General features: G+C 30.5%; 1 protein-coding gene across 1 annotated transcript; it reads left to right on the forward strand.

Moving 5' to 3' along the window:
- Nucleotides 1-5,107: 5,107 nt before the first annotated feature.
- Nucleotides 5,108-7,001, forward strand: LOC117932648 (transcription factor bHLH91-like). The gene is given in 5 exon segments (XM_034853929.1): nucleotides 5,108-5,201; nucleotides 5,322-5,846; nucleotides 5,849-6,162; nucleotides 6,253-6,666; nucleotides 6,745-7,001. Coding segments are annotated over 4 exon segments (1,350 nt in total). The 5' UTR covers nucleotides 5,108-5,201; nucleotides 5,322-5,344; the 3' UTR covers nucleotides 6,865-7,001.
- The last annotated feature ends 5,014 nt before the right edge of the window (nucleotides 7,002-12,015 follow it).

Here is a 12,015-nt window from a genome sequence, read left to right on the forward strand (position 1 = left end):
TACTAACTCTACGATTTGTGGCACCATCATCTTCATGAACTATTTCTTTACTTTCTTCATTAGTGGGAAGACCTTTATCCAACCAATCCAACTTATCAAATGATAAAATAGGCTCCTCTCCTTCTCATATCCACTCATCTAATATATCATCATCATTAAAGATATGATTCGGATCAATTGGATTGTATAAATCTTCATTGTTTCGCTCATGCATCAAATTCTTAACTCGAAGTTGCATATTGTAGTGCACATAAACTAACTTATGCAACTTTTTCATTGCCAAAAGATTGCGCAACTTTGTGTGAATCAATGACCATGTGCTCCAATTTCTTTCACAACTTGATGAAGAGCAAGTTTGGCTTAAAATTTTAACAACAATCTTTTGTAGATGTGGACCTTCGTTGCTATAGTTGTTCCAACATTCAACTATTATAAAGAAAATGCATACTTATTTATCATTATGATATATTTAACAAAAAATTATGATAATTTCTTATTTGTAATAGACATAAATGTATTGAGTACTTGGAAAAGATTGATTTATTGCTTTCTTTGTAAGTGCACTTCCAAATTCTCCTTAGTCGTTAACAAATAATTTCACCTACATCATTAACATTTTTTTTTTGTTAATGCACATTACATATACAAAATGTATTATATAAAGGTCACAAACTATTATTATACCTCGTTAATAACTTTTGCTTGTCTATCCAAATCTAACTCTAATCTCTTGATAACCTTCTTTAATCCAATTTTAATTTTCGGATGGTTGGATAAATACTTTGAATATTAGAACATTGGATTTATAAAATATGTTGCCATAAGTTAAATAATGACCAGTTTATAATAATTTGTACTTGAAAAAAATAATAAAAATATATATAAAGAATTTTTTTATTACCTACAATATGCAAATGTCTTGCAATTGAGCTTCCCACCTTCTATCAATGACTTCCCAATACTTTTCCCATTACTTGACCAATGCCTTGATAGCTAATTTAGTTCTATCCATTGCTTCATAAATGATTGATAATGTGGGCTTTTTATCTTGATCAACCAATTTCAATACTTTGACGAGAGGTTCCATGATTGTTTGAACTTCCCCTGCCTTATTCCAAAATCGATCAGTTAAGATAAGGTTGGATACCTTATCTCTTAGACTTTTTCTACTCCTATCTTTATTGAATTCATGCCACTCATTTGTTGTGCACATTCTCTTCAAATTAGCCTCATAACGTATAAGACTCTCAAGTGAAATGAATTTAGTGGCAAAAGATGTTGTTCCTAGCCTTAACAGATCTTTATCCTTAGTGAACACTTTCATCAAATTCACTACTTTCAAGCTACTATAAATAAATCCTTTGATCATCTTAGCTTGATCTAATGTCTCCTCAATCTGCTTCATGCTTGCAATATCTTCAAGCATTAAATCAATATAGTGGACTGCACAAGGAGACCAAAACAAATGCTTCCGCTTCCCCATCAACAACATACCGACTACTTTAAACCTTGTCTCATTATCAGTGACTACTTGAACAACATTTTCCTCTCCAACCTCCTTTACAACTTTATCCATAAGGGAAAAGATGTAGTCTACTACCTTAGGTATGTTGGTAGTGTCAACTGAAGAATGGTATATCATACTTCTATCATAATAAATAATGAAATTGATGATAGGCTTTCTAGTCCTAGAACTCCAACCATCACACATGATTGTGCACCCATATATAGGCCATTTAGCTTTCAATGTTGTTATATATACCTTAAGCTCTTGCACTTCCTCTTCCAAATATTTATTTCCAATTTTGTATCCTAAGGGACCCTTGATGCCTGGACCTGCTTCTGCTATGGTATCAATCATTGATTGATAGTAAGGCCCATTACCAGCCGCATTAAAGGGTATTGCATTAAAGAGAAAGAATTTAAAAATAGCTTTACCCACTTTCTTCATGCCTTCAGTAGAAAACAAGCTTTTTATTGATTTATGCTTTGATGGGAACATGATGGGATTAATTCCTTTTGGAGGTATGCTAGCTCCTTCTCTTACACTGAAGCTACATGTCAGTCCATGCTTAATCCTAGCATTAGAAGATTGTGAGGAACTAGCACCCTTCTTATGCTCTTGTCTACTTTCTTCAAAAATTCGACAACTTTCTTTCATTGCTTGTTTCATTTGTCTTATTTCAAAATCAGCCATAACAACTTCCTCAATTTCATCATTAGAATCACCCTCATCAATTTCATAGAAATTTTATTTATTTAAGGAACTCAAAAGTCGTTCTTTTTTTTTTTCTTTAACTGTGCTTTTTCTTTTCAAGTAGCAGACATATGTTGTCTAACACTATATGACACTTCTACCGGTACACATGAACATCCTTCCACTTGTCCAAATATATGTGCGATGTGTTGCTTTAATCTTGTTATACCACCATGTATAACTTTTCCACAATATTTACACTTCATGGTTCTTCTACTACCACCAACAGGTTCTGCATGCTCCCAACCAATATCATGTTTTGAAGCCATTTTGAAATTTTAACCTTACCATGTATAAAAGGAAAACAACTTACTTTTCAAATTAAATATATATAAACACATTTATATAAGAATTATAATATTCAATTTTCCACTAACTTATATGTTTCATATTGTTACCATATAAAAATAAATTTTATTAAAAAAACAATAAACACGATCTCACCTAAGTTCATCATATTTTATTTTCCACTTATTTATATGTTTTTTTAATTAAAATAAATAATAGTTAAATAAATGAATATTTTTATAAAAAAAATCTTTTAAAAAAGTTTGTTTTGATAATTATTGATTTCCTATTGTAATTTAATTGTAGAATATTATAAAATAAAAAATCTACATGATATAATGAAGTAAAATTGATTCAAATATAAATGTAATTTCTCTATACCATGTAAATGCATACCCTTCAATCTGTATTATTAAATCATTACTTTTATAGTTATGATTATTTGAAAAAAAAATTGTTTTAAATAATTATTAATTTTCTAATGTAATTTAATTTTTCAATATTATACCATAGAAACATAAATTAAAAATACGATATCTATACCATATAAAGTTTACCATATAAATGTATTTTATATTTCTATACCATACAAAAATAATTTAGTGAGCCAATTTAATATTATAAGATAAAAAAAATCACATAATTTAATAAATTAAAAATATAATCTCTATATAAAATAAAAACATTACATATAAATATATGTAATATCATCATAATATTATCATTATGAATTCTCCAATTTCATATAAACATTACTTTCCAATTCTTCAATTTCATAACATTACATCTAAACATTACTTTAGAGTGTATGTGTTTTTCTATTATTTTTAAAAATCAGTGAAAACAATTTTTACTTGTTTTAAAAGTTTTTTTTTTTTCATTTCACTTTATTTAAAAAAAATGGAAACAGAGAATGTTATGAATTTTTAAAAATTGTTTTCTATTTATAAAATAGAAAATTGTTTTTAAAAACTCCCCTAAACATACTAAAATATTAAGACTTCAAATGGCTGGTTTAACCTATCGAGTATTTATTATATTAAAATAAAGTCCATTTTTTTTTTTAAATATCCAATTTTTTTTTTATTAAATAAAAATAAGGCCTAGAATTTATTTTTAAAGCTATCCATTTTTTCGAATAAAATAAGGTCTAGAAAGTTATTTTTTGAAAAGACCATAAATTCTTTTTTAATAAAAATCCAGAAATTACTATAGCAAAAAGTCCAAAAATTATTTTGTGAAAAGTCCAGAAAATTAATGTTTTTTGATTTTTTTTTTTTGTTTTTAGTGAAAGTCCATAAAAATGTTTTTAATATAAAAATCCATCTTTTTTTTTTATTGAAATGTAAACAAAAATTGTGAAAAAAAAATCAAATAAAAGTTGTAAAAATCCTTTTAAAGAAAAAAATTACAAAAATCTCTCTTAAGTGTAGGGGTTGAATCCTTTTTTATTTTTTATTATTTTTTTAATAAAATGGCATAATCCTTTATTGAATAAAAATATAAAATTTTTCTTATAAAATCATCTTTTCCTTCATAAAATAAAAATAATAAGTTTATTAAAAATAATAAAATTCAGAAATCTGTTTTCAACAAGATAAAAGATAAAATCCCTTTTTAATATTTCTCTTAAATATTTCTTAATCTTTTCCAACAAATTTGATTTCTCTTTGTAAATTATAAATAAAGTTTGGGACTATTTTTAATAAAATTGGAAAAACCCTTTTGAAAATAAATTTGTAAATTTTTCTAAATAAATTTGCAATATCAATTTTATTTTTTTAATAAATCTGTCAAAACCTTTTTTTTTTTTTAAATATTTGGTAGGAAATTGAATTAAAGGTTTTCTTAATAAATTGGTAAAAAAAAATTTTTCTAGGTAAATTACAAAAAATTCTTTTTTAAATAGAATAGAATTGAAACTTTATTTTTATAAATAGACTCATGAAAACCCCTTTCTTGCTAAAGCCACTTTTCATAAATAGAAATTTTGTTGATATTTTTTTTTGAATAAAATTGTAGAATTTTGTTTTTAATAAAAGGAATGAAAATTAATTCATCTGTAAATAAAATTAAATTAGAATATTTTTTTTGTAAATAAATTTGTAAAAATCACTGTCTTTTAATAATTTGTAAAGATTTTCTTTAAATAAAAATTGTAAAAATCCATTCTTTTTCTAACAAAAAGCTTTCAAACAAAGACTTCCGTCAAGGAACACATTTGAGTCAGAGTCATGGTCATTGGTTGAATCTAAGTGCTGCAGTTGAGTCCCTTGAGTTGGGGAGAAACCAGATGGAGGCGTGGGTGGTGGAGTGGCATTTTAGTGATTATAGTGAAATACAGGGGTGATTATGAATGCTGTCAGGTCTAAGACGGAGAATTATGAGGAGTACAAATCATGCTGAGCAGTGTCAGAATAAAAGAGGTTACAGGTGGGTCCCACCTCAAGAGATTCTCAGTAACAACTTCTCTGCTGTACCCAAAGGAAATTAATAAAAAAACTAAAATAAACCCTTCATCCTCTTCCCTCTTCCTCCTCCCCTTCCCCTACCTTTATATACCATCCACACTCTTTTCTCGTCTCTCTCCAAACCTTCTTGGACCATTCTCACTTTTTTCTCTCAAACCAAACATCTTTTGGTTTCTGATTCAGAGGTTGTAGATAAAACCCATGTTGGGTAGTTGTAATTTTGGTGGTTTAATTTTTATTTTATGTCTTCTTTTTTTTTTTTAAAAAAAAATTTGTTGGTTAATTTTTGAGTGATGAATGTGCAGAAAAGATCACAAGGCCAAGAAGAATGTATGTGTACGAAGAGAATGCTTGTTTTGATGGCACAAAGTCAGTGGCAGAAGGAGATGATGAGGGGTTTTCCCAAAGTGTTGCGCCACCACGCACCAACAACAGCTTTGAGGTTTCCATGGAGGATGCCTCGGCCACCATGGAAATTGAGCTCCACCAGCAGCTGGCCTTTGACATGGACCAACAATGCTATAACAGCAACAACGACGGCAATGATTCAAATCAGGTATTCTCATATGAGATGCAGGAGATGGGGTTCAATCATCATCATCAGCAGCAAGAGGACCCATTGCTGTTGCAGCAGCATCAGGCTGAAATGCAGAATGCCCACCAGAATTTCAGTGCTGCATACCCTCCAACACCAGACCTTCTCAATCTATTCCACTTGCCCAGGTGCACGCCCTCATCTCTCCTCCCAAACTCATCCATCTCCTTCACAAACCCCGACAGCTCGGCCACGGCGGCATCTGGCATCTTGTACGATCCTTTGTTCCATTTGAACCTCCCCCACAGCCTCCTGTGTTCAGGGAGCTGTTTCAGTCTCTCCCACATGGCTACAACTTGCCAGCCTCAAGGGTTGGGTCTTTGTTTGGCGGTGGGATGGATGAGAGAGAGGCAAGTGGAGGTGGGTACGGAGATGGGGATGATCATGGGCAGTTTGATAATGGGGTCCTCAAGTTCACAAGGGACATGGCCTGTATTGGTAAAGGCAGGGAGGGCAAAGGTACCAAATCCTTTGCTACTGAGAAGCAAAGAAGAGAACACTTGAATGATAAGTACAATGCTCTGAGGAGTTTGGTCCCAAACCCCACCAAGGTATATCATCATATCAATTTTGTTGTTGATTCTCAATGTATGTATAGATGTAGATATATATACATGTAATTTTTCTTTTTGGTCTCTAAGAGTGATAGAGCATCTGTGGTGGGAGATGCGATTGAGTACATCAGAGAGCTTCTGCGAACAGTGAATGAGCTGAAGCTGCTGGTGGAGAAAAAGAGATGTGGGAGAGAGAGGAGTAAGAGGCACAAGACAGAGGATGAGTCCACAGGCGATGTTAAGAGCAGCAGCAGCATTAAGCCAGAGCCTGACCAATCCTACAATGAATCCCTCAGGAGCTCCTGGCTCCAGAGAAAGTCCAAAGACACGGAGGTGGATGTTCGGATCATAGACGACGAAGTCACCATCAAACTTGTCCAGAGAAAGAAGATCAACTGCTTGCTCTTTGTGTCCAAGATCCTTGATGAGCTTCAACTGGACCTCCACCATGTTGCAGGCGGCCATGTTGGTGATTATTACAGCTTTCTCTTCAACACCAAGGTGGGGGAATCAAACCTTCTCATTACCATACTTTCCATATTCTATGTCCAAGATATAATTAATATTGCCATGTCGCAGATATATGAAGGCTCCTCAGTCTATGCCAGTGCAATAGCCAACAAACTCATCGAGGTGGTGGACAGACAGTATGCAGCCATACCCATTCCCATTCCCATTCCACCCACTAGTAGCTTTTAGGATTCACTCATCATACTACACTACGCTACACTATATATCAGATCAGATCCACGATGATTGAAGGATATAACACACTAGTTTGTTTATGTTTGGCTGCTAATTCAGCTTTTATTTCAAGACAGACTGTTTCTCTTGAATTCTGCATTTTGATTATTGGCTACCACTCTCCATCTTCTTCAACTCTGTATTAGGGCTGGCTGACTCTTTCTCTTGAATTCTGCATTTTGATTATTGGCTACCACTCTATTCAACAGCTCTATTCAATAGCCTATAGGCACACTCCTACTTCGAGCTGTCTACAGTGATTTATGGAAGTACTTTTAGGTTTAGGTGTTTTTTAAAAAACAAATAAGTGTTTAGCAAATTTTTGGAAAGACTTTTAAAATCTATTATAATGTTTAAAAATCACTTATAGTATTTTTCATAAAAACATTTATAAGTTAATAATCTAAAAATATTTTTAAAGAAAATACTTTCATTCAAAATACTTTGAGTAAAAAGCATTTTTAGTGTGCTTTTTTTTCTTTAGTTTTTATTTTATTTTATTCTCAAGTGTAATATGAGAATGATAATAATTTATAATTAATTTCTGTAATTAGAAATAGAACCAAACCAAACCGAATCAACATTAAATTAGATCGACTCTAATTTAATTAAAATTCCCCAACTTGATTAAATTTTGGGTTAGTAAAAAAAAAAGTACTTTTAACTAATATTTATACTTTCATTAATATTAAATAATAAATTTAATTGTTGAATATTCATATTTAAAGTAATGTAGATGCATAAGATAATAATAAAATTATTTACTATGAATATGAAATCGTGGTTGTAAAATATATTCTTACTAAACATAGGTAAATAATGCAAAAGAGATTTGAGATTAAAACAAGTTAACTATTTTGAGTAATACTTAAAAGTTATTTTTTACTTTAAGCTATGATTTTAAGTTATTTTACTTTATATGTTTGATGTACTTAATTATTTAAATTAAATTAATAAATCATATTAAGTTATTAAATTGATTTACCAACACTTTCTTAGGTGATGTTTGTTTTTTCAACTTAATACTGAATATGTTTTTTTTGACTTAATTAATATTGAATACAATTTGTTTTCATATTTTAGATGATTTGTTTTTAATTTTTTTACTTAGTGAGTATTTGATAAACTAACTTAATAACTTAAAGTGACTTAAGAATTTAATTTAAGTCATTAAATAAATTGTGTATGATAAAATAACTTAAATGTATGACTTAAAGTAAAAAAATAACTTTAAGTAATAAGTAAAAACAATTAACTTATTCTTAAATCTACATCTTTATTTTATCTTTTTATCCCTATTTACCCTAGTTACTTCCATGATTTCATTTGCTACTCCACAACCTTATTATTATTCAACCTTGATTGCTCTAGTTATAATTTATGAGGATAAATATATCGATTTGATGATTTAGAATAAGTTTCAAATTAATTTTATCAAACAACCTTAATACTTAAAGTAATAAGTTTTAAGTCAATAACTTAGATATAATTTAACTTAAAGTCAACTTCAGTAATTAAGTAATAAGTATTAAGTTTTACCAAACACCCTCCTAGTACTTATTTTTTAAAGTTTTTGATTATCTTTATCTTTTTGTTAAATATTGAAAATAACTTTTTGAAACAATCAAAACACAATCTTTCACCCTACTAGTGCTTAATACTTAACAAAAATAAAATAATAAAAAAATAAACAACTTAATATTGTTGAGTTGTATTTAAAGTTAAGTTAAATTAACTTCAATTTAAATTTAAGTAAAAAGACACAAATACCACCTTAATCTATTACATTTCAACCATGGATTCTTTTCTATCAAAGCCTTTCCAATAGTTCTAGTTACCATATGGTCTCAAAGTTGTGTAGCCTTCATGTTCATTAGCAATTTCATAGTTTTTGCTTGGAAGCTCTTTTTAAGTTCCAAACTTTGATTGTGTTTGAAAGTGAATATTAGAGGGTTAAACATAGACTTTTTATAAAAGAATTCCTCATAAAAGTGCTATTGAAACAAGCACCATTGGCATAAAAGGTCTTTATTAGAATCACTCCTGGGGAACCTTCTTAGAGTGATCAAAAGTTAGTTATTTGCAAATTTTAGCTAGCTTCTTAATCTTGGTGGGTTGAAAAGTCTTGCAATTAAAAAAACATCTATTCTTTTCTTTTCTTTTTCATCATGCAAGACTCATGCATTCTCCAACAAACAAACTCTAAGAAAAGAATAAAATTAAGGTTGTGTTTATGTGATCAGAACCCCTCAAATTGAATTGGAAACTAATTTCCCTTCTTTTAGGTTTGATTATTTTTGAAGAATTTTTATTTTTGTCCTCTGTCTTTCTCTCTCTCTCAAGGTTATTTCACCTCTAACATCCCAATGCAAAGTCCTTCGATTTATTGTTCAAGATATTTTGATTGCTCTTTTATATTCTTTTTTTTTTTTTGGAGTAATAAGGACAAAAGAAGATAAAATTTGGGGAGAATTAAAATTTATTAGATCCCATCGGTCTCTCTTGTTCAAATGTTACATAATTTCTTATTTTAGTGTCCCCAATGTATTGAACCTTAAGTTTTTCAAACAAACTTTCTTTTAATGTCCAGTTTCCACCAAGCTTTCCTGTATCTTCATCTCCATATTTTCTTCTAATTTTCAACATGTTTAGTTAGTTTCATAGCAACAAGGAGTGAGTGAATCTGAGGTTCATCCATATCCTAGTTGAATCCCCCATTGGTCTAATCAAGTACAAAGCTTAAATGAGTAAATGCTTGTTGCACTAGTTTCAAGGGCCAAATATGAGCAACTTTGGGCATGTTGAAATGCATTTAACTTGAGTCGAAGACAAAAATATTGGTATAGATTTATGCCCTGAATCTTGAGCCAAGTCTTGGTTCAATGCTTTGTCTCTCCCTTAATCTCAAGTCAAAAGCATCTCGTTGAGGAGGATTGAGGTCGGAGTGGTGGCTCTAGTGAATCTCTACTCTAGGTGTTTGCTTTCCTTAATCACTTTTATCATTTTTACTTTCATGTCTTTATCCTCTACTTTCACCAACATTCTTTACAACTTATTTCATGATGAGCACATCCTGTTTTCCCTACCTCTAATTCCACTATATATGACGATGTTGCCCAACAAATAATGTTATTGTGCATAATCCATTTCTAATTGTAATTTTGATCAATATTCATTGCAATTTTCCATTACAATCATTTTTTGTTTGTTTTCTCTTGTGTTTTCTTCTTTTTTTGTTTCTTGCTTTTTTGGTTTTTTGTACCTCCATTTGATCGACTCACTTGCTTTTCTCAAGGTCACAAAATTTTAATCATTGTTAATGGTTTTAGCTGATTTTATTGTTCTTGCTCACCATCACCATTGCCAACACTTCTTGCCATTGTTGTTCACCAATCGCATTATTTTTCATGGTTATTGTTTTTCATCATTTTAACCTTTTCACCTTCTTTTATTTCATATATTTTTTTTATTTTTCTCTTTTCCTTTGAAGTGTTTAAAAAATTATGTTAATTCCAAGATAGAATAATTGTTAGTATAACACTAACTAGAAGTACATGCATGGGATGATGTAACCACAACTAAGCATTTAGAAGAAAATTTAATTAGGCATCGGTATAGAAAAATCATATATTAATTATCAACATGAACCATAAAACAAAATAATAAAATATGGATATATCTTAAATGATTAGGATACATAATATTGTTGAAGAACTAAGCAAATTAAGATTATATGAACATTAGAGTTTTCATCCAACTGGAAAGTAGGTGACATACAAAATGTTTCCTATAAAAAAGGGTAAAACCTCCCAGCATTGGAATGCTCCATGACTCGAGTGGTGATAAGAAATACATGTTTGATGAGCATGATAATGATTTTTGTTCAATTTGAAGTACAAACTCCCTTTGTGTTTCCATAAGATTTTGATATAATAATCAATTTCCCAAATAAACCATTGAAGAGCAATTCTTGGAAGCACGTATCTTTCATAGTGAGGTTAGTAATGCAAGATTGCTTCACACTACTCCAACTAATAGCCACACCACTAAGAGTGAACACAAACCTAGAGATAGACTTGCAGGAGTCTTTATCAGATTGAAAGTCTAAATCTGTATACCTAAGGGGTAACAACTCATCACAATGATACATTAACATATAATCCCTCATTCTCCGAAGATACTCGAGTATATGCTTGAACGCTATCTAATGTTCCATGCCTGGATTAGACTGATATCTACTCACTATCTTTAGAGTAAAGAAAATGTTCGATCTAGTATATAGCATCACATACATAACACTAATCTTGAGAAAGAAGTATTCGATGCTTGAAGGGCAGCAGACCTTTCTTGGAGTCCTACATCAAATAATTGACCAAATGTTTGTTAATGTAGGTGGTTTGAGATAACATAATCTTCCTATGTTTGCAATCTCGAAAGACCTTAATCATAAGAATATATTGTGTTTGACCTAGATGTCTCATTTAGAACTAAGTAGATAATGAAATCTTGATTGATGACAATAACCCTACATCATTCCTAATGAGTAGAATGTCATTGATGTGCAAGACCAAAAACACTACCATGCTTCCTTGCATCTTCTTGTACACATAAGGCTCATCCTCATTTTGCTTAAAATCAAGAGTCTTGACAGCTTGATCAAAATGCCTATTCCATGAGTGAGATGCTTGCTTTAATCCATAAATGGATTTATGCAACTTGCACACAAGGTGCTCTTGGCTCTTTGCTATGAATCCGTCTAGTTGCATCATATAGATGCTCGCTTCAAGATCACCGTTAGAATGTTGTGTTGACATTTGTTAGGACATTAAGTCTTGTTTTTATGTTGGTAATTTTGTTTCTTTTAAGGTTTGGCCATGAAAGTTTTTTTAGATAGTGTCTTACTCTCCATTGAAGATCAAGAGTTACGGTTCATCAAACTGAGAAGTCATAGATATGGATAAAAAGGTTTAGCTTGTAACATGTTAAGCTCCTATGAGGTACAAAGAGAATTAGTTTTATTTTGAACTTAAAATGATTTGAAATTAACTTTTTGAAATGGGTAGGATTATTCAAGTGACTTGAAGTGCTCAAGCACTTAGGATCGCT

Source organism: Vitis riparia, chromosome 15 (assembly GCF_004353265.1).
Source record: "Vitis riparia cultivar Riparia Gloire de Montpellier isolate 1030 chromosome 15, EGFV_Vit.rip_1.0, whole genome shotgun sequence".
NCBI lineage: Eukaryota > Viridiplantae > Streptophyta > Magnoliopsida > Vitales > Vitaceae > Vitis > Vitis riparia.